The sequence below is a fragment of the Eurypyga helias genome, unplaced genomic scaffold (assembly GCF_000690775.1).
Source record: "Eurypyga helias isolate BGI_N326 unplaced genomic scaffold, ASM69077v1 scaffold9773, whole genome shotgun sequence".
NCBI classification, from domain to species: domain Eukaryota; kingdom Metazoa; phylum Chordata; class Aves; order Eurypygiformes; family Eurypygidae; genus Eurypyga; species Eurypyga helias.
In genome coordinates, this window is record NW_010240528.1 from 11,170 (window position 1) to 34,373 (window position 23,204).

Sequence of the window (23,204 nt, forward strand, 5' to 3'; positions counted from 1 at the left end):
CAAATTTGATGTTTGCATGGCTGCTGTCCATTTATCTGTGGTTTTTTACTCTGGCCAGCTGCTCTTAACTAATTTTTCCTTTTGTTCTCAAGAATGCACTGGAAAAAAATGAATAGAACTGACAGATTATTTTAGTCCATGCTCATAATTTTCTGCTGCAGGATGTGTCCTCAAAGTTTATTTTAAAAGTATTAGTCACTGCTATTGGTCCTATGTTAGACTTGAGAGAGCCCTAATAAAAGTTCCCTGAGATGTTGTGGTTTGCTGGGTGTCCTGTTGGAAGGCCATATTCGAGGTGACTAGTATTTCTCACAGAAGACAATTTAACAAGCTGCCTTCCAGCCTTTCTAGGGCAGCAAAAGATTTGCTTGCTCTGTAGATTGCTAGTTATGCTTTGTGGTAACATTACTTTCTGCATAGACTTTTTGTGGGTAGCTAATTTGGGTTGTTTTTCATTGCTGAGCTTCATAGCTTTATTTAGAATTTTGTTAGGTGTCTCCTAGAACTGCTACAGACGTATTTGTGAGTGCTCATTTCTGGCATCCCCAGACTGCATTTTTATGAGAAGCATCTGTAGGATCGTGTCCTAAAATGGCTTTCTTCTGTCATGATCTGTTTTCTACCTGCCACGGCTAGTTTGGGTAGTGTTTTGGAAAGGCTTTCTTAGGCTTTCAAGGGGAGTCATTTGGAGAATGATAGAGCTAGGGAAGCCTGCTTCGCTGCAGCTTTGCCTTATGACAAAGTGCTTTGGTTCTGAGGAGCACAACTCATTTGGTTTTCCATTTGGTGGCTGTTAATAACACTCCTGTGTTGAGGTTCTAGTGCCTTGGGGATCACCCTGTGCTGCAGTTTTTCCTCTGAGGTGATGGGTGCAGAAGAGATGGTCATTAAAAGCGTTTTCTTTCCTACTCTGCCACCTACCTTCACAGAATTGATAGAATCGGTGGGATCCTTGCATTGTGGTACCCTTTTTCAAGCTCTGAGGAAAAACAGTGAGCCCAGAATCAAGGGGAGGGGGAGGAATGGAGGTGGAAATTAGTCTGGCTTTCTAAGGAAATTAAACTTAGTCTAGATCTTGTTCAAGAATGAGTTGTAGTGACGTTTATCCAGAACTCTGAAGGTCTGGAGAGCTTCTGTTCTTGTAGGTTCATAGAGCTGTGACTGAGGTACATGAAATAGAAGCTCAGAAGCCCTCAGTTTGCTGCAGTTTTCAGCCTGCTTAGCAACAACCTACTTGACAGTGAACCCTGCTGCAAATTGCTGTTGGAGAGGGAAGTTCTGACCTTAGATGCTTTTTTAATTAGATACCTTGATATGACAGAGACTTTTGCTACTTAAGGGTAACTGAAGGTTTTTGAGGCTTGTTTTCACATCATAGTAAGCTGACTTGCTGAAGTGATTAAGAACTCTTAATAGTGGGATAAATGACCAAAACATTTTTGGGATTGGGTGTGTGTGGGGTGTTAAATAAAAATTGTGCTTGAAAACCTCAGTCCGAGCATGATGCTTTGGGCAGTAGGAAGTTGTAAATATACCATCATCAATAAGAGATGGTTAGTCAGTCTGTATTGTTTATAAACATCCATGCCTGAGAAGTGAAGTTGGTGTGTTTAATTGTAGTTCCATTTGTTATTTGTATGCAGCCTTCTCGGCACAAAACCGTGTATTCAGTAATTGCATAGTTTTTTGAGTGTGCATTTAAAATAACAGGGTTCCTTGATAATGGGTTACAAATAAAGCATGAAGGTGGCTTTTGGGTTCCAAGTACATTGAATCCAATATCGTATGTTTCTCTGGTTTAAATTGGCTTTATATTTCTGTAAATTATGTAAACTAGTCTCTGTTCTGAAAATCACAGTTATTCTTCAGAATTTAGTATCTATCTGCAGATGGTGCTTAAGTTTTACAGTTAGAAGGTGACCTCTTCAGTGAAGTTCTAGAATCTAAATACGCCGGACTTAGCGTTGAAATGAAACCTTTCCTTTCTAGCTGAAATCTCAAATGCTGCCTTATTTATCTGGGGTTTTGAGCGCAGTGTGTTTTTAAAGTTAATGCTGAATTTGGGAACATCTGCCTCTGACATCAATAGAGTATATGTATTATCTAGTTCCAGAACTTATCAGAACCACTTTCTTCACTGTGCCAGAAGCAAAGCTATTCTAAGAAGAGTGGGGTGACGGCTGGATACAAATGACAAATTTGTATGTGATGTTTTTTGCCCCCTAACCACTTTTAGTATGCTTGAAATAGCGTGTGAAAAGTCGTTCTGGATTTGTTTCTTGTTTTCTGTTTTGAGAGGTGCTAATGTGTCCCACTTATGAATAAGCCTTCATGTAGTGTTTATGATGTTTCCCACTTCACAGATGGGCATTTGAGGCACCGAGAGTTGAAGGTTCTTGGAAATTTTCAGCAGGTTTGAGTCTTGAATGGTGTGCTTTCCTCTTTCTGTGCCTGTCTGTACTACTTCGCCAAGACGACAGAGTGTCGTGGCTTACACAGAATGCTGTTTTGTTCTTGCATCTATGTAAAACTGTTTTTTTCATATGTATAATCAAACTCAGAAATACAGAAATGGACGTGGAATGAGAGAAGGAAGGAAACCAGACAAGAATTGCTGAGTTGTTATATGTTTTAAACTTCTTACCACTCGTGTCCTCAAAAGTGACCTCAAAATATGTAACACTTTGCTCCTTGTATAATCATGGAAGTTTTTTGCAATGGGGAACTAAGATCTTTTCCAGTCTGCAGTTGGTCCTAATGGAACACTGTGCCAAGTTTGCAGATACAGGAACTAGTATCGTTAAATTCCAAGTCAGTCATTTGGGGGAATTTTGAAATTATCAGAATTGCTAGAAACTTAGTGGAAAAGGTCTGTGTGGTATGTATGGGGGTTTTGTTTGCTAGGTTGCCGTTATAATTTTAAAAATACCATTCTACAATGTGGAATATACTGCATTCTGTTTGCTATTCTACCAATTATAAGTATTTAAGAAGGAACAAGTAAAAATTGCTTAACAGAGACCAGGATAGCTAAAATTTGTGGCAGCTACTTACTGTGCTAATTTCTGTACACGTGCTTCAGAGTTCATGGCAGGATCAAAATAAGCCAGGAAATTGCAGTCCGAAAAAAGTCTGGTACAGAAATTACGGTAATAATTTTAACCTTAAAACCTTAAGGCCACAGTGAAGGTCAGTTAACTTGATAACATTACCGAGCAGCTGAAAGGTAATCTTTGCTCCAGAATTTTGGGAGCCTTCTGCAACTACACGCAAGAGTAACTAGTCATTCAGAACAAACTGCAGACTTGCTTAGATTTCTTAATAGTTCAGTGAACCCTGCCAGCTGCCATTATTGCTTGTGCTGTTGCCTGTCCTCTGTGTTTGCTATCATGGTAGTTATTTAATTCTGGCAAGTAGTTCTGACATCTCTTACACATTACTACTGTTCAGAAGTATACAGCTGTCAAGTTCTTGATTCATATGACAGTCTAAACCTAGCAGAGAGCAGCATTTGCTTTTAGGATTTGACTAATAGAGTTCAGACTAACAGCTACCTTACTGATAATAAGAGGTATGAATACTAGGGCAAATTGGGAATCGGTGAATCTAGTACTTGCCAACCTATTGTGTGCACAAATTAAACATATCCTATGTTAAAAAAACATGTAGGTGGTGCTAGAGGGAGTGATTCCAGTGCTCCTGTATAGGAATGTAGCATGTACAACTAAAGTTTGAATGAAAAGGCAAAGGTCTTGGAGCTGGGTGCATTTCAGATGACTCGAAACCATGCATTTTATCTCTTCATAAGCATGGTTAGATGGCACTGGGTGCTTGTTTAATGTGTGACTTGGCAGGTACATTTGTAGAGGGCCACATGAGCTCTTCAGGGCGGGGATTTGTCATCTCTGGCTTGAGTGCCTCGTCTAAAGTCTAATTTTGCAAGTATATCTTCTTTGGCAACCAGTAATAGGTCTAAACTTAGTTAAACATGAATATATTGACTGTCCTGATTTGAGAGCACTGTTTGCAGTGCTTAATTTCTTTTCTGCAGGTCAGATTACTGAGGAATGTGTAACTTCAATCAATTTAAAATATTGTTTCCTGTTCTTCGTGGTGTAACTTTGGAAAAACTTGTGAAACTAAGAATTTTAATACTATAAAAAGCATAGAGCGTAGCTGTAATGAGCAGACCAATTTTTGTAAATTTGACATAAAAAAGCATTACTGGGGAACATGATCACCCCCTCCTGTTCTTTAAGCTGTCACATGTTCTAGAAAGAACAATTGTTATAATTAATATTTTTCCAAGTCTGAATTCTTTCTTACTTGGTAAAGAGTTTATGATTAAGATTTTCCATGTTTTATCTCTTACCAGAGGTACAGGCTTTGGAAAGTATGACAAAAACTCAACATTATCTTAAACCATCTTCAAACTGTTTCTTCTCTGCCTGTGTCTGTTGTGGCTTTGCTGCTTTTTTGGAGGGGGGGTGGGGTGGGGCAAGAAATTACCTGAGTCCTCTTTTTTTTTTCTTCATCTCTTTAATTGCAAACAGGAGAATTCAAGGGGAATAAACTGCCAGCTTCTTTCACAGATGGAAGAGCTTATGGTTCCTTACAGGAGAGTCTGTTGTAGGGCCTAGTGTCTGATTTAGTCTCCAGCTTGATGAACTAGTCTGCCTGGGTTTAAGTCTCCAGACTAGCTGAAAGTGGTTGTGTGACCAGGAATAATAACAGTAGTAGCAAAGCTTGACATGTTGAATTGCAAATAAGTACTGGGGCAGCAGTGAACAGTGAAAGGTTGCTTGAAATCTGCTTGACTGATTGCTCCAAAGATAAGCTTGTCTAAATTCATATATCAGGGTGGGTTTTTTCTTCCCTGTGTTGGTGTTTGAGTGGCTTCCAGTAAACCCTTGCAGCCTCAAGATGTAGGTTTTTTGATAGATAAGGGATAGCCTAACAGCTATCCAACATCTGTATTCTGATTACGTGTTCTACTTGGTGACCTGGGTTCAGCCTCCTTCCATCCTGTATTTCGTGTTTTGGATGACATGAGGAATGGCTGTTGGTGTAACACATGCTGTTGAAATAGCCAAATGCTGACTAATTTGGCTAAAAAACTGGGAGATGCTTTCTTCGTGTGAGAAGGAAGAAAATGTTTCTCAGCCATGTATGTGGCCTTGTTTGAAGCTGAAGGGTGTCTCTGTGGATTGTAGTAGGACAGCATCTGCCCCAAATCCTACTGTAGCTGGACCAGCTGGTTATTTGCCATCTTCATTGCTTAGTCTTTTTGATAGTGGCTTATAAACTGAGGTCAAAGGCACTGGAGGGTGAGAATGTTACCGTTGCTATATAAATGAAACTTCCCTCCTCTTCTGACATTGATTAATATCTGTCATACCCAAGTGCTTTATTTTTTGGACTGCTTGCCCATGCAGACTGTTTTTAATACGTGAGCCCCTTGCCTGTAAAGCGAGTCCTTTAGAAGGTCTTCTGAGGCTCTGAGTTTGAGCAGGGAGGTTGCTGATCACAGGGCTTTCAAGCTTATTGCCACCTTCTCTTAGAATGGAAACACGAGTATTTGAACATATGTAGCTATTCTGGAATTCATATGGGAATGCATAAAAAATTGTTATTGTAAGGGGGTAGCCGAGTTTTTAGGTGTGAAGATAAATTGACTATATAATGTTCTATTGAAGTGGATGCTCACTTGTGTTCCTGCCTGATGATAAGCAGCAACTCTGTCAAGTTTTTTTCGAAGAACTTCTAGTGCAATACCAGTGATAATTACTAGCTGATTTTTTCTCAAGGCCTGCGGTTCTGGGGGAAGGAGGGAGGTGAAGGATGACCTGCTCTAACAGCCCTGTAATTTACTGCTGCAGGAATAATGATGTAACGCTTGGTTTAAGGAATTCTTCAGCCTCCCTGTCTGAACATAAAATATTCCTAGTTGATGTAGAGAGTTTGTATAAAGAAAAGTTCAGACACTCTGTATTTAATTTCTCTAGCTGCTGAATTGATTTCTCTAGCTGCATAATGATTTTAATTGGAAAAAAACCCCAGATTCTGGAAATGCTGTCCTGCAGTTAATGGCATCTCAGCGCTTGGCTGCAGGAGCGGGTGAAGTCACTGAGCTTCCCCAGTGGGGAGCTGCTGGTGGAAACTTCGTTGGGTTTTTTTTTGTTTGTTTGTTTGTTTCAGTGAGATCATGGACATTTGAAACCACTTTTACAGGGTTTGATAGGAATTAAATCCTCACCCTCTTGATTCATGACATTCAAAATGAGGAGATGAAAATACTTGAAAATTACATAAAGCTTGGGGTTCCGGGGGTTCACGTATTCTGTGGCATCTCCAGATGCTTAAACGAAACAGTACTAAGTGTTAAATATGCTGTCCGCTTCTGTTTTATGAACTCTGTCTTAAGTATTGGCTTATATGCAAATTGATTTACTTTTCTGGTGTTTTTCTCTTCAGGCACGTTTTGAGGGGTGAGCGGGAGGTACCAGACTCGATGAGTTTCCATCGAAATGTCGGAAAAGTCAGGCCAGAGTACAAAAGCAAAGGATGGAAAAACAAAGTATGCAACACTCAGTCTGTTTAATACCTACAAGGGAAAGTCACTGGAAACCCAGAAAACCACAGGTGAGTAACCTGACTTCAGTTTTTCATTCTGTTTCATCATTACTGGACTGCTAATTAAGAGTGCAAAGTATATGAGCACTTAACCACAGCAGATTTTTGAACTGCTTGATACAGCATTTAAGTGGAAGAATTGTGGAAAGCGATCTTGATTACGGTTTCTGGTTAGCTGTAAACAAGAGTATCGGTTCAGGGAGACAGCATTTGCAGTCTAGTAGGAAGTAGAATATAGGTAAACAAAAATGTTTTATAGCTGCAGTCACTGATTGATTATCAGCATGTGACATGCCATTCCCCAGCTGTGCTTTTTACTGTAATTCAGAAAATGTTTGCAGTACTGGAGGTGTTTGGTTAACAAGAAGGAAATGCTTGCTTTCTGATCAGGTGCTTTGTCTGTTTTGCAGACAAAGACTGAGTGAAACTTAAACTGAAATTTCAAATAAGGCCACTGTCGGCCTGCTTTTTCTTGGTGGATAGGATTGAGAAGTGGGGGGAATGACACTCGGAAGGTTTTGAATTTGATTTGACATATGTCTCTAAATTGGGGGGTGAAAGAGGAATTGTGTTCAAATTTTGTTGAAGCTGTCCACAGTATTATTTTTAAATGTTGACACTGAGGTGTTTATAATGGCACTACATGCCTATGGTAGTATTTTGTACTTGTTTGCTTGAGTCTGTTAGTTGGTAGGTTGAATGTCCTGTGTAGTGCATTAGTCTGTACTGCTTTTTTGTACTTGTGGTCTGGAGTAAATACAGTTTGTAGGAATGTTTTTGCGAGAGCAGCATCTGCCAACTGAAACTGGCAGCAAAAAGGAGATGGGCTGGATCCATGTGGGTTTTCCTGGCCTCATCAAGGTACATTAAACCCCAAAAGGGGCAAGAAAATGATGCTTAACAACATCATAAAGGATATTAAGATATCAAACATCATATTCTAAATAGCTCCTGTAGCTTTCTGTCACTGAGCATTGTCTATAATGGTGGAGCCATATATCCTTTTTAATCTCTGGAATAGCTAACTATAGTGACTCACTACTCAGAGTACTTCGTTTGGGGGAACTTGAGTATCTCCAATTCCCTTTTTTAAATTAAATTATGAACAATCTTGAATTCCTATTTCTTATATTAAATTTTCTGACCTTCTTGCAAGACATTTTTATTTATTTATGTAGCTTTGCATGAAACCTGTATTTTAACAGGTTTTGTTAACTTGCCCTTTCTGTTGGCCTCCAGTTGCCGCACGCCATGGATTACAGAGTCTTGGAAAAGTTGCTATTTCAAGGAGGATGCCTCCCCCAGCTAACCTCCCCAGTCTCAAAGCAGAGAACAAAGGCAATGACCCTAATGTGAACATTGTGCCGAAAGATGGCACTGGATGGGCTTCGAAACAAGAGCAGCACGAAGAAGAAAAGTAAGTGACCGACGAGATCAGGGTGCTTTTGCTGTGCTAATCTCAAGTTTTCCCCAAACTCTAGGGGTTTGCAGGGCATGGAAGGAAGTTGGCTAGACTTGGCTGTCCTCAGGATAACTACCAGTATTAATTTTTCTGAGGAAGAATCCCTCCTGTTAAGGTTATAGTTCAAAACCAAAAAAACACCACACACACAACACCCCACACACACTTCAGTTGAAAGCAGCATCCTTATAAATTCCATGAGGCAATGAGTGTTTCCTTTAGCCACCTGACATGGCTACCTCTGTGTTAGTTTTGGTGGCTGCCTAAAGGAAATACTGCAGCACGTTTTTGTAAGGTCAGTGTAATCACCTTAAAGTTCCCTTGAAACTCTAGGAGGAACCACTAGGTACACAGCAGCTAAGTTGTTATTTAACTTGCAAGTTGGTGAGAATATGCAAAAATCTGTTTAATTTCATGTGATTGTACCAGTGTGTGGTACAGGAAGCTCAAAAAGTGTGACCACTTAAAACACACTCCTAATGGTTCTTAATATTTGCACTTTAGTAGGGTTAGTATGCCATAAATTCTAGAGAATTACATAAATTTTCTGTCTTTAACTTTCCACTCTCTCAGTGTACGATACAAACACACCAGAGGTGATGTTAATGCACTGCTATATACTGTCTATAATATTTCCCATGCTCAGTAGAGTTTCATCTGCTGTTCATTTCACGCTCGTACAGGAGGTCAGCTAAAGAAAATAGAGACTGGAACTTTTCAATAATCTAATTAAAGATTATTTTAAAGCCTTTTTTTCCCCACGTGAGCTTAAAATGGAATGATTCTCACTAGGAAAGTAGTTAGTTCTAGTGTTTATTCTTTGACATACAAATTATTCTGAAAAAAACACTTGAAAATGGAAGCACTGATTGTATGTCACTAGCACTTGCGAAAGCAAAAGGAGGTTAAAGGTTTTCTTCCCCTTGTCCCTTTATTTCTCCCTCTATGCTTTCCTGCATTTAAATGTCAACTTTTGACATCTCTGAAAAGTTCTTAGACTTCAGGAGTATACAGTTACATTAGCTTTTTATTTTAAGCTTGTGAAACTACCCATCTACAGTGTTCTGCCCAGTGTTTGTATGATACTTGAACAACATCCTCCTGTACCTGAAGGTCACTTACACTCTGCATAGTTAAATCTATGTTGAGCTTGTTTGACCAAAATACACTTTAGCTGCCTGATTGTCTGCATTTCTGTAGCCTGCTGCATAAGTTAGAATTTATTCCAGTAGTTATGTTTAGAACAGAATAGTTGTCCCTTACCTAGAACTGAAAGGTAAGGCCTTTGTATTTTCATACGCATTATTCTGATAAAGGCCTCGAAGACCACATACAAATAGAACTAGCTGGGGGAGGGACTGTTTCCCAGGAACAGGTATGTATGCCCAGGCCATGAGTAAATTCTCCAGAATTCAGACCATCTAGTGCGTTTGTTCAAGTCTTCAGGCCATTTTTGTAACTACCGCTCTATTTCTTCAGTATTTCAATGTGTCCATAAATGCTGCAGTTGACATGTAAAGTGTTCTGGTATTCCTTTCAAGTGTTGTGGATAAAGGTATCTCAGTATCTGTTTGCTTTAGTTTATTTCTTTCTTTCTTGTATCACTGCATTGGAGTTCACAGGTGAGTTGTTGCCTGTGATTATGAAAATTTTTTTCTGCTGCTTTCACAAGTTGTCACTGTTCCTGTGGGTGTTCCCTCAGTCCTTTTTTTCCTGGATAGTGCAGCCTGTCATGTGTCTATGTATTTTATTAATTCAGCTACCACCAGGCCAAGTTCTTTCCCTTATCAAATGGTACACACCTATAGGATAGCATTTGGATTACTCAGATGCCTAATAGGTTCAGCTTTGAAACAGTAGAACTGCAAGAACAATGTTGTTCCTTGTTTCACTTCTGTGTGACAAAGTACAGCCACGTTAAGTTCCAACTTCCCCAAAGTCTCTTTAGAAAATGTGTAGCTGTAAGAAAATAACAACTGAGTGGGAACTGAAGAGATTTTTTTTTTTTTTTTAATCTATGGAAAAGAATCAAAACTGCATTCAGTTATCCTTGTATGAAGCCACTGTTTCCCCCCATCAGTGATGTTCATTTCTACATCATTTCTGAGACTACCATGTTTTGGGTTGGTCATGGCAGAACCCAAATGGAACTGACTTCTCAGTGGCAGTCCTCAGAAATCTCCTATTACTTTGGGATCTAGTTAAAGCTTTTACAGTTGTTTATTGTAAGTTAACTGACAATGATACTGCAGTAGTTATCTCTTCACTGGTACAATAAGGTGATTCCAGACTACTGGATTTGCTCCATAATTCCTGTTTTAGCCAAAGTGAGTACTGCTGTGCTGGAGGTCTTGATTTGTAGACATCAGTGCTTTGGAGTCTCTAGGTTACCTGAATACGCAGGTTGCACAAGTAGCTATTCTTGAAAGAAGATAAGCATCGTCACTTGGTCTGCAGACTAGAAGTATCTCCCATGAGATCTTTCTGTGCCTGGGGTTTGTATGGGACAAAGGGAATGCTTATGGTAAATGTCTGCCTCTTCATCGTTAAGATGGTGGAATTGATACTTTGTTCTTAATAGACTTAAATTGGGCTCCCAATTCATGGTACCCATAAAATTTTTGTTATTTCCTTATTGGTTCCTTCTACTTTACAATTTCTGATGTATATTTGCCTTCTTTCTCTGTTTGCGTTGGTCTTTAAGTGCTTTCCTCTCTCGGCTCCTGAGGCAAGATAACTTTACTCCAAATTATTTCGTTCCGTGGTCATAGGTTGATTGAGTTTTGATTGTCCAATACACTGTTTCAAAAGTTACAATTCTGTTCATGGCTGACTGCATTTTCTGCCCAGCCATTTTCATTAATTACTCTCCACTTTGGGAAATCTGCTCTTGAAATAATTGTCTAATGTATTCCAATTTTTATCTGTTACTATAACAACTCCTTTTATATAAAGGAAAATGCTTTTTCTACGGCAAAGTGGTTATTGGTTCTTCAGCTGCATAGCTACCTCATTTCATTCACTTGTTGGCTGTAGTAATCTTGACGATCTTATTCTGTGTTCACCCTCTTGTATTCATAAGTGCTTTCCCTCTCATTCCAGACAGCCAGACGTGCCGCAGACACAGCCAAAACCTGCTGTTCCTGCTCCTCCAGAAGCAGCTCCCGTTGCCAAATCATGGGCCAACACCAAACCGGGTGGACAAGATGGTAAGTGATGTTCAGGGTGAAGGGCAGGTTATGAATGCTGCTGCGAGACCCTCGGGCTCAGCAGGCATTGGAGTCTTGACTGGGCCAGCTAAGACTATGAATGCTGTGGGAGCAATTTTCTTGGCTGGAAGGTGAGCTGGTCCTGTCACTCAGGTGAGCTCCAGCCTGACTTTAGCAGCAGGTCTGATGGCCTTTTAAAAGGGCATAGTCACCTCTCTTGCATTGAGAGGAAAATGTTGGTGGCAGAGTAAGTTCTTGAACGCTGGCTATGAAGAGGAGGGAAAATCTCAGTAGTTACAGTGCAGAAAATTTTGGCGTAGGAAGAACCACCATAAACAGTTAGTGGTTGTTCTAATCATAATTTTGGACCATTTTTTTGCAAAACAGGAGTCGTTTTGCTTCTGTTTAAATACCTGCTACAGCAGTACCTTTCTACAAAATAAAGATAATTCCTTATCTTATTTTGGTTTCAGGGTGATACTGTTCAAGTAGGCTTTTTTTTTCCTGGGAAAAGCATTAGAGGTGTGTTTTGGGTTTTTTTAACACGTAATTTTATGAACGATGGAGAACTGCTTTTACCAGTGTGAATCTTAGCTTGAGTGTTTTCATTACAGATGCAAGATCAGAGCTAAATCTTCAGCATATTTTTTTAGTTTGCTTGTAGAGTGAGAGGTTACTTGGAATTCCTGTGTCTCCATTATGAAAAATAACCTACAACATGGTTTATTCCTTAAATCTGAGACTTGCAAGCTTTCTGTGGGTATAAAATGGGGTTTTGGCTTCCATGCTGAAGTGAGCTCTCTTCTGGATAGAGATCTCAGATTAGTAAAATCTGAATTGCATGGAGGTAACTTCTAAGCCATTATATGGAGCTTAACATCGCATATCTGATTTTGCCTTTTTTGCAGTAAGTAGTAGAAGTGACAATTCTAGATTCTCTGCTTCTTCTACTCCTCTCTAATGGTCCATGTTGTCTTCATTGTCAAATATGGGAACACTCTTCCTTTAAGCTTTTGTGGGAGGTTTGTACGATAGAAAAAAAGGGAATTAACGCTCATGCCAAGTGATCTGCATACCAGTCTTTCTACATAAGCTGATAAGATCATTTCTGTGACACAGGAAATAGTGATTCGGCTCAGTGGCTTCAAAATGCATTCAGCTAATTATTATGTAGTTACCATGGCAGCTTGTGTGCCAAGCCCAGATGGTGCCCTCATTTCATTCAATTAATGCAGCAGTGGGTTTGCTGTTTGGAGAGGAAATACAGGATGTGAATTGGCATCAGCTGCTTGCTATCCCCCTTGGTTTGAAACTCGGGGTACTGCTCTTGTGCTCGTGCTTTCCTGATCTGCAGTTGGCTGATGGAATTTGTAGTTTTTCCAGATGCCCTGTATGTGGTCCAGCTGTCATTCACCTCCTGCCTCATGCTCTTGTAAGACTTCAGTTGAGTGAGGCAAGACCAAATCCTTCTCTGCTGCTGTTGGTGCCCATGTAGAAAAGAAAGACTTCTAAAGTGTAATGGCAGCATGTATTTTTCAGCTCATGCATCAGCTAAGAGCTGGGATTAATTGCTACCATAACCTCTTTGAATTCCTTAACTTCTTTTTGAACTGTTGGTCAACAATCTGGCTGTTTCAGGTTGATAGCTCCAACACTGTCAAGCTCATCTCTGAGGAGGCTGTTAGTTTGCAATTAAAACACTGTTGCTGTCATTGTGTACACTTGAGCAGAAAACATTTTTCAAGATTCATAAAACTCATGAACGTTGCATACCACAGGGCTTCTGAAGAGGCTCCTTTGGCTGTTTGCTTAGTGTGACTGTGGTTTTCAGTCCCCTTAAGCGAGTCATTGGATGTAGCTTCTTGCTATGTCAAGAGTCCGATGCCCGTTTGTGAAAAATAACTTGGTCTGTAGTAGGTGAAGTTGGAGTGAAGATTGAAAGATTTCAAGGCAGCTTGTAGGCACATGGATCAGTAGTGGTGTTTGCTGTCACACCTTTACAAACAGTGAGGAATTTATCCTGTAGTTTTGACTCTTAAAACACAGGGATCCTGGAGTTTTTTGTATTATAATGGAGGATTCTTTCATGTCTTGAGAGAACAGAAGCTTTTCTAGCAGTTAGCTAAAAAAAAACACTTGCTGATAAAGGGTGGGGTTGAGTGTCATATATATTCAGATCCTTTTTTGTGAGTTTGCCCTGTAGTCCATGTAGCCTAACACAGTGTGTCTCAGCCAGTAGAAAAGTCAGAGTGTGAACAGGTTGTATTCGGGCTGTTGGGTTAGAAATCTTCCCTCTGTAAGACTGTCAGTGATTTGGTACTAGAATGCTATTGCCCTGGTAGGTCAGCTGAATAGGGGTGGGAGGATTGATTCAAAGTAGATGCTAACAAAATCTGCTAAAGAGAAAAATAATCTGTATATTTGGCTTCCCTAGCATCTGCAACAATTTTAAATTCCATCTCGAGTTACAATGTCAAGGATTTTAAAAATGGAAGAATACTACAGTTCTGATTACTTTTCTCTTAATGTAAACGCTGCGGCCTTTTAAACTCCAGAAGAATTGTTGTTAGAACAGTAATTAATCTTAAGGTCTTTTGCAATAACATAGCTGCCCATTCGTGGGTTGACTATAGCTGTAGAATAAAACAAAGGAAATATTTGCAGGGGGAGTTGGGAGTGTTAACAGAGCTGAGGAACTTCAGGTACTCCCCATGTTAAGTCTTGTTCCGTTATTCATAGAATCCTTAGGTTGGAAAAGACCCTTAAGATCATCAAGTCCAACCCTTAACCCAACACTGCCAAGTCCACCACTAAGCCATGACCCTAAGCGCCACATCTTCTTAGTACCTCCGGGGATGGTGACTCCACCCCCTCCCTGAGCAGCCTGTTCCAATGCCTGATAGTCCTTTCCGTGAAGAAATGCTTCCTAATACCCTATCTAAACCTCTCCTGGCACAACTTGAGGCTGTTTCTTCGTCCCGTTGCTTGTCACTTGGGAGAAGAGCCCAACACCCCCCCTCTCTGCACCCTCCTTTCAGGGAGTTGTGGAGAGCGATATGGTCTCCCCTGAGCCTCCTCATCTCCAGGCTGAATACCCCCAGCTCCCTCAGCTGCTCCTCACAGGAATTGTGCTCCAGACCCTTCCCCAGCTCCGTTCCCTTCTCTGGACACGTGCCCCAATATCTTTCTTGTAGTGAGGGGCACAAAACTGAACACAGAATTTGAGGTGCTTTGTGGTTTTTCTCAGCCCCAACAAGTGTGACATTGGCCTAGTAAATTCAACAGCTTTGGTCATGGATGTGAATGCTTCACAAGGATTGCTCTTTGCTTATATGAGTTATGTTAGCAGTAAATTCATGTGGCTTTAAGGTTCACTACTTAAGGATGATCAGGCTTTTAACACTTTCTGAACTGTTTTGACTACAGAAAGTTGTGACACTGAATATCTTACTGTGTAGGTCCAGCTATTCAAGTAAACAGCTATTTCCAGCAAGAGTTTCCCAGTCTGCCGGCAGCTGGGGATCAGGAAAAGTCAGGCAAAGAGAAAGATGCATCTGAAGAGCCCCATGGATCAGGACCCAGCTTGCGACCACAAAGTAAGTATATACTACACATTTTTGTGTAATTGCATAGGTTTGTGTGGAAATGCTTTATTATAAGATCACTTGTGCCCTGGACAAAATAAACTGATGAACCGATTGTTTTAATCAACACATGCCTACACAAAGAAACAGATTTGAGGTCTTTCTTCTCCTTTACTGTGTTCCTGGTGCATGGAAAAGAGAGTATTTAATCCTATCCTGTAGTTCTGTCTCCATTTTCCCGGCCTAGTGAGTACTCCACTTGTGCTCTGAGGAACATTTGTGAGTTACACAATACTGGAATATTCTTCCTTCCAGCTGCTACATACCACAACAACTAAGATATGTATTTAAAGAAATCTAATAATAATAACAAATTATATAAAACATCATTAGCGTTGTCCTCAAATGGCTAGTACTCAGAGTAGCCTGAAAAATCCTGAATAGGAAACATAGTATACAGGATATCAAAGGAGTGACTGTCATTTGAAAGGCTGCTGCATCTTTAACTGGTGGCTGAGGTTCTCTGACAAGCGGGATCTCTTTCAGCTGTGGGGGATTAGATCTAGTGAAACCAGCCGGAACAGTGCTGTTTGTACATGTCTCTGAAGAAATGCGCATTGCTTCCCCATGTGCTTTTAATGGGGAGGTATTGGGGATTCTTGCCAGAGAAAACCAAGATTCCTTTCTTCCTCAAAAATTAGTTTTTTATGAGATCTGATACTTTCCCGCACTGTAGGTCGCACTAGCTTGTGTCAGTGCTAAACAGAATGTGCGCTGCTTTTAAAGGGCTTGGGCTCTTGGGAAACTCTTAACTCCATTCTGTTACAGATACCACTTTTCCTTGATTTGTTTCAGTTGGGTCCTGCAGACCGAGGCCATATGCTTGTGGTCATCACTTGATTTTGATGTAAAGAATAAGTTGCCAAGAAATTTGAGAGATGCCCAGCATCAAATTAGGAAAGTCGCTGTGCGTGTCTGTTCCAGCCTCCTGAGGGCAGTTACAGATTTGGTCAGCGCTGTACGGGTTAGATTAAGCCCTTTTTTCAGGCCTGACAGCAGAAAGCTGAATAATCTTGGCATGTACTGCCCCTTTAGCAGCTGTGCTCCCCAGTGAAGATAAGTGCAAGAAGTGTAGTGGATACTGAAGAGCTTAGTTTAACACTGCTTAAAGAGTGTGTGCCCCTGAAGGAGCATTATTTACGGTGTGTGGTTGAATTCTTGTTGATCCCCAGGGATCTGAGCACTGCCGCTAAGATTTTTGATTTGTCCTAACCCTTGCTTTTTAGGCAGAAACCCCTAAAGGAGTGGACTGCCTGACACAAGTGACAGGTCATTAAAATCCCTGACTTTTGGAAGGTACAGTAGGACAGCCAGAGCAGTCTGTAAATTTAACTCTTGCCCTTCAGGAACAGAGCTGGATGTAGGGCTGAAGAGGAAGAGAAAACAGCCTCGGTTTCTCAAGTGGCTGTTTCTTAAGTACCAGATAAGAACATGTGTCTGCAGAGCTTGCTGTGTCACTGAAAACTCAGTAGGAAGAGTGTGTTTTTCATACAGATCTGTAATATAAAGTCTGTTCTTCTCTTTTCTCGTACTGATTCTGTCCATGCAGATGCTACTAGTTGGAGAGAAGGTGGTAATAAGAACTTGCCCGGTTCCCCAACTGATCAGGAAGCTAAGGCTGTTGGACAAGAAGATGGTAATGCTACACCAGCAGAACAAAACGATGGCCAGAAGGCAGCAGACAAGAGAGATGTGCGGTTACCGCAGGTTCCTCAGCCCAAGCTCAATGGCCAGCAGCAGCCACCTCTCTCGTCTCAGTACAGAGCGATGATGCCGCCTTATGTAAGCGATGGTTACGTGGGAAGTGTTTAAGCAGCAGGGGTTGATTGTTGGCTAGTGTGATTTCCGTATCCCCCTTTCTCCTTCCTCCATGGAATGCTTAGCAGTTCTGCTAGAAAGGTGGGATTGCAACCAACTCCTCAAAGGATGTGGCTACCCATGGCCACTCCTGTTACACTGAGTTTGAACTTGTCAGGAGCTGATTAACGCTTGGAATCACTCCACTTTGGTGGCTTGATGTCACACACTGTGATATTAAGTAAACTGTCTTGAGGGAAGGGTCTTGCTTTACTTCTGTTGTGATTTGTTTGATGATCTCAGTATGCTTAATGCAATGATATTTTGTTAACGAGTGGCTCCTTTTTTTTTTTAACTCTTTCAGATGTTTAATCAGTATCCTAGAATGGCATATCCTCCTTCCATGCAAGGTCCAACAAGGTTTCCCAATTCTGAGCCTAGCAGGTAAGAAACCTTACAAGTGTTATTGTTGTGTGGGTATGAACTCTGACTCTAGAAAAAATAAAAATGAAGCATGTGCACTGAGGATCTTGATTGTGTGTATACACTGTGTAAGAACTGCCACAGGTTAGTCTCACAAGTTTGGCTTGTGTGGAGCAAGTGGTGGACATGGAGTGCTGTGTGTCTGCCAGCTCCACTGAAAAACTTGAGGGAATTCTGTACACTATGGGTTTTTGATTGGGAATAGCAGGGATCACTTGGGGACGCTTTTGAAACTTTAACCAGTGGATTACCTGGAAAAGGACTCTTCTGTTGTAATGGAAGTAGTTAATTCCTGGTTCTCAACTCTGCCGCTCTCCAGTTAAAGTAGAACTGTAATGCATTATAAAGTCAGTTTTCCCCTTCTCTCTGTATTTCTCCATAGTTGAGGATGGCTGTGCATATGCGTAAGGGAATAGGGGATGCTGTAGGCAGGTGATCTGTGGTTGGGATCAGGAAGACTGACATGCTGAGAGGGATGGCTGGCAGAACTTGAGCGTAGGGGTGGGGAGGATGTACAGAACCTCTGACAGTGGAAAGGCATGAAAAGTGTAAAGAAACCTCTTGGAGGTGAATAAACTGGTGATAAGGAGGAGGCCAGATCTATGTAGTGTGGTGTTTGAAAGCTACAAGGCATGTGTTTTTCTACTGTCAACTGATGTTTGTCTTAGAGTGTGCAAGCAAGGGTATAGCGGCTAATCTTTCTCTTTTATGGAGAGCCATCTGGTTGTTTATCAGTAATTATTTGAACTACAGTAGATGTACATGTGGATGACAGTTCACATTTACACTGTGCTTGAGAGAACAGTACTGTATACTTCAAATAATTGTCATACAAGTTAACCTTTTATGTAGTCGTTTTGCTGGATAATAAATAATGATGTGATAATAAATAGTGATGGTGGCCTTTGTTTCTGTTTTTTAGAGGGCCGAGGGGAAGAGGACCACCTTCATGGTGCTCGGAACCCATTGAGCGCCCCTCCATTCTTAGTGCCAGTGAACTTAAAGAACTTGATAAATTTGATAATCTAGATGCTGAGGCCGATGAAGGCTGGGCAGGTAAGAACCTCAGATGAATGGTTTCTGTTATTTGGACATGGAATCTTTCTGAAAGATTAATTGAGTATTTGCTTACGTATCAGGTGCTCAGAGTGAAGTGGATTACACTGAGCAGTTGAACTTCAGTGATGATGACGAGCAAGGAAGTAGTCAAAAAGAGAAGGAAAGTGGGTGAGTTGGAGCTGCCAGTTGGGTCTGAATGCCACTTGTCTAGTTTGGCTTTTGGGAAGGTTGAATGAAATGAGTGCAAATACTTATTCCAGTAACATTTATTCCTGTAATTTAGTACCGTATTGAACTGCACAGCTGCCTGCAGACTCCAGTCAGTGGGGCATGTCATAAAAATGATCCTTGCTGTGAGGAAATTTCACTCTTGATAAGAAACATCGAGGATAAAAAATAAAGTACCAAATACCTGTGTGGAGTACACCTTCCATTTTCTTTATTTCTTTGCACATAGTGATGAACAAACACCATCAAAAGATTCCCAGAGTCCTGATGGCCAGAAGGAAGCAGAAGAACAGGCTAATGCTAAGTCTGCCACCCAGGTTTCCACAACAGCAGCCAAAGGGTCTTACGGCAAAAGCTCTCCGCTCGATCAGGTTTGTGTGGTGCTCTTTTCAGCGCTTCTAGCAACAGCCTCATCAGGAGAGGTCTGACTCGGGTGTCTTTCCAAGCTGTCAGGTCAATTAAGGTTATGAACATGAGTGAAAGCATTGGTTACTGCTTATCTGAGCTGTGGTAACTGCTCTGGGGCTGCTTAGTCAACTTAGCTGCTTCTGGTTACAAAATAAAAACGTGTCTTCATGTAGTGTGTTCTAATGCACGGTTGAGGGAGTGAGGACTCTTGTGTCAGTTACTGTGGCTCAGCTGACAAGCTTAACTCGATACTCTTGTCTGTCCATCCCTTTAACTGTGAATGAAGCTGTTCTGGTTTCATAGTGGCATAGAGTAAATAGTGCCCAGTTAACCCACACATTTTTTTGGGCTTGGGTTGGGGTTTTTGTTTGTTGTGACCCACTTTCTTCAGTGCTGCGTAGCTGTAATGTGTCACCTCTGACATCTCAGGTGGATAGATTTTATACAGACCGTGTAGAATTCATCAGTTCAGCCATTCTGGGTTTTGGTTTATCCTCTAGTGGAGGAAGATTGCCATCCACCTCAGCTTATGCCTACATCAGGTCTATTTTTACTGGGTTTTTTTCCAGGAAAATCTTTATCCCAGACTTTATCTGAAAATCTCCCAGAAGTGTTTTCTCTTGACACCAGTAATAATGAAGATGGGAGATCTTGAATTGCTTTTACTTGCACTTTGTATATAAAGATCATGCTGTCTTTCAGAGTTTGATGCTACACTGAACCTGAGGAGAAACAGTGCAGTAACATAAACTCTGAAATTTGGATGTATGAATTTTTCAAGTAATTGTTTAGCTGTCCGTACATAAAATGGAAAGGTTCCTGCCCTTGTTTTGCCTGCTAATTTGTGCAGGTAGTTCATGAGGTGTAGTATGTTAAAGCAGTAGAAAACAGTAAATCTTAACTTTGTTGGTTTCACTGTTACGAGCTTGCTTAATCCTGGCACTGTGTTTGATCCGATAGGATCGGGGTCCAGCACAGCCGTCTGTACATGAAAGAGGTGGTCCTGCTCTTCATCCAAAATCTATTCTACCACCGGTAAGAAAGATCAGAATTGGCCTTACTTCCTTGAGTTAAATAATTTAATGCTGTGGTGGAGGGATTTAGACTAGGATGAGTAAAAATAGGCTTCACATAGGGTTAAGCCTTTTCTTTAACAAGTAAAATGATCAGTGCCTGGGACCAGTGAAAATGGGACCCCAGCACCAGCCATGCTGCTGTTTGTGTAAGTGGCATATGAAATGCATGAGAACTTCAAGAGCTTTCAGTTATCCAGCCCTATTTGGGAACTAGTGAGGAAGGGAGCATGGGAAAGGTGCTGGAGGGCTGGCTGCTGAGGCAGGTGGGGAGATGAAATCCCAAATCAAACGTGTATGTAGTAGCTTCATAGCAATTTTCAACAGTCCTTATTAAAATCTCTGTTATCCTGAGCTACCTTGAATTTCTTTGGCTCCGTGGGGGACTCTTGGCTGAGATCTGCCCCGAGTGTCTGATTTGAAGCAGCCTGTAACTGAATCTAAAAGATGTTTGTCATCTTTGCTCTTGCTTTGCCTTAGTGATGAGGAGGACATGAGCCCAACTGAGTCTTTACTTTTCCTTTCGGAGCCCAGGTTGCACGAGTCTGAACTGGAGCAGGAAAGTGGGGGCTTCCGTTTTCTTCCAAATCTCGCTTTTTAAAGATGCCATGTAAATACATGTGTCAACAGACAGTTAAATACTACAGGTGGCTGTTCATATGATACATGCTCAACTTGCCTTAACTCATTTTAATATTGCAGCATCCTCCTCCCCCTGATCGCCAGATAGGACCTGGAAGGCAGGGACCCTTTCCCCCTAAACCTGTACCAGATGAAGATGAAATTTGGAAACAGAGGAGAAGGCAGCAGTCAGAGATATCCGCTGCCGTGGAGCGAGCCCGTAAGCGGCGAGAAGAGGAAGAAAGAAGAATGGAAGAACAGCGAAAAGCAGCTTGCGCTGAAAAGCTAAAACGGTTAAATGAGAAATTTGGCTGTGTGACAAAACCCTCCCGGGAAGACCCTCTGAAAGAGAGGGAGAGGGAAAGGGAGAGAGAGAGGGAGCGGGAGAGGGAAAGGGATGAAAAGGAGAGGGAACGGGAGAGAGAGCGAGAAAGAGAGAAAGAGAAGGAAAGGGAGAGGGAGAAGGAAAAGGAAAAAGAGAGGGAAAGGGAGAAGGAGAAGGAAAAAGAAGAAAAAGAAAAACTGGAGAAGGCAAAAGAGCAAGAAAGGGAGGAGAAAGAAAAGGACATGGAGAAAGAAGAGAAGGAGATTGAGAAAGAGAAAGAAGACGAGAAACCAGGTCATGAGGTTCCTGAGCCTGTGGAGCCTGTGGCAACACCCATAGTAGAAAAACAAGAAAGTGAAACCAGGAGTAACAAGGAAGAAAAAGGTATGCTTGCGTGCAAGTAGGAGTTGTCTGTCTTAAAGCTGAGCTACAGAGCATAGCTGTAATCTAGGACTCCAATTTGCGTACCTAATTAACCATCTAGCCCATTTCTTTTCCTGGTACGTTGCAGCTTTTAACCATCCTTTGAGCTAGGCCTGTTTGCCCAACCCATCAAAACGTTGAAGGAAAAACTGGGCTCTGTGATTTAGGCTGGACTTTGGAGTACGCAGAAAGTAAAGCAGGCTTTCTTTCCTGTTAAAGGAGGGTGAGCAACTCCTGTTGCTAAAAAGAAATGTAAATTATTTCAGCTATTCTGTTCTTTCAGCGAGCCTAGAGAAGTAGACACAAACAGCATGTGTTTTAACTTGGGGCATTTTTATAGTGGAACTTGAATGCCACAAGAGAGCTGTTAGACTATGCTAAATAAAGGTTATGTTATCCTTTAAATGGATAAAAGGAATTGTAAAACCAAACCTTGGTTCATTTAAAAAAAAAAATGGGTTCAAATGTAACGTGGTAGCGTTGATAAGTCGCATAATAGTTACAACCTAAATGCCAGTGGTTGATTGCCCAGTATTTGAGTTTAAAAGGGACACTGATGGATGTATTAACAACAATTGTTCTGTTTTGAGGGATTGTTAACTTTTTTTGCCTTTATTGGTTTTGGAAACGGAGACTGTGAGGTTAAAGAAGGCATTTCCTTTTAGAGCATCCTTTATCTGACATTCTGCTGAAATTGTCATATTTTAAAGATTTGCTTTTGTCTCCCACGTGTTGGGTTTGATTTTTTTTCAGAAGATCAAGCAGTCTTTACCCGACAAGACAGTGGTCGGAATGAGAAAGAGATTTCACAGGTGACTCATGAGAGTGAGCCAGATTCAGGATCTCAGCCTCGTCCTGCTGTTTCCTCGGGCTATTCTAAACAGTTCCAGAAATCATTACCACCAAGATTTCAGAGGCAGCAGGTAACTAACCAGTTTGTTAAAAGAAGTTCATTAAAAGAATGATGTTTTCTGCCTCACTCTGAGTAAGAATGAGACCACAGAGGTTTCAAAAAGTGTAAGTTGTTGGTTTCCAGCTTCTCTAACATCTATGGTATTGGGAGGAGTTGTTCTGCAGGAAGTGCTTCTCATCACTTGCACAGTATGTAAGTGAGCAGAAGGCAAGGAGGCTTTTAAAACTGCCCAGTTTGGCTGCAGTTGCTGAAGCCGTGCTTTGCCCTGTGGTTACCTGTGGAACCTGGGCTTTGGTGATCATTTTTTGCAGCTTTCCTTGAAGGGTGTAACAGTCACAAATGTAATTTGGACTTGGGTCCTGTGGGTTGAAGAGCACTTTGTGTTAATGACACGAACGAAGTATAGGTTGTTCTGTGTCTCAGCTGAACACCAGCAAAACTGTAGCTGTTCAGATTGTCCAGTCTCGTTTTCTCCCTTTTCTCCTAGTTCATCCTGATGCATGTAATATTCAGAATGCTTAGTTTCTCAGAGATAACTGTACATGTTGTTTCCAAGGGTTACTTGAATTCTGCTCCAGTCTTCATCTTAACAATTTGTGTAATACTGTTTATGCAGGAGCAAATGAAACAGCAGCAGTGGCAGCAGCAACAGCAAGGTGTCCTTCCACCATCTGCTCCCTCACAGCCTTCCAGTGGCCCAGTCCCACCTCCCCAGCACAGACCCCTTTATCAGCCCATGCAGCCACATCCTCAGCATTTAGCTTCGATGGGCTTTGACCCACGGTGGCTTATGATGCAGTCTTACATGGACCCACGAATGATGTCAGGAAGGCCTGCAATGGATATGCCTCCTATTCATCCAGGTAAAATCTGGCAGCCTTTTTTGACTGCTGAACTTTCTTTTTCTTTTACTACAAGTCTTTCCC

The 23,204-nt window shown here is 41.3% G+C and overlaps 1 protein-coding gene across 1 annotated transcript in view; it reads left to right on the top strand.

Moving 5' to 3' along the window:
• The first annotated feature begins 6,527 nt into the window (after positions 1-6,527).
• Positions 6,528-23,204, top strand: part of PRRC2C (proline-rich coiled-coil 2C) — a 52,951-nt gene continuing 36,274 nt past the window's right edge. The window contains 13 exon segments of the mRNA XM_010148466.1: positions 6,528-6,642; positions 7,873-8,050; positions 11,198-11,304; positions 14,763-14,900; positions 16,498-16,730; positions 17,110-17,189; positions 18,151-18,284; positions 18,368-18,455; positions 18,745-18,886; positions 19,884-19,958; positions 20,699-21,326; positions 22,119-22,288; positions 22,895-23,141. Of these exon segments, the coding sequence (XP_010146768.1) occupies positions 6,528-6,642; positions 7,873-8,050; positions 11,198-11,304; positions 14,763-14,900; positions 16,498-16,730; positions 17,110-17,189; positions 18,151-18,284; positions 18,368-18,455; positions 18,745-18,886; positions 19,884-19,958; positions 20,699-21,326; positions 22,119-22,288; positions 22,895-23,141 (2,335 nt within the window).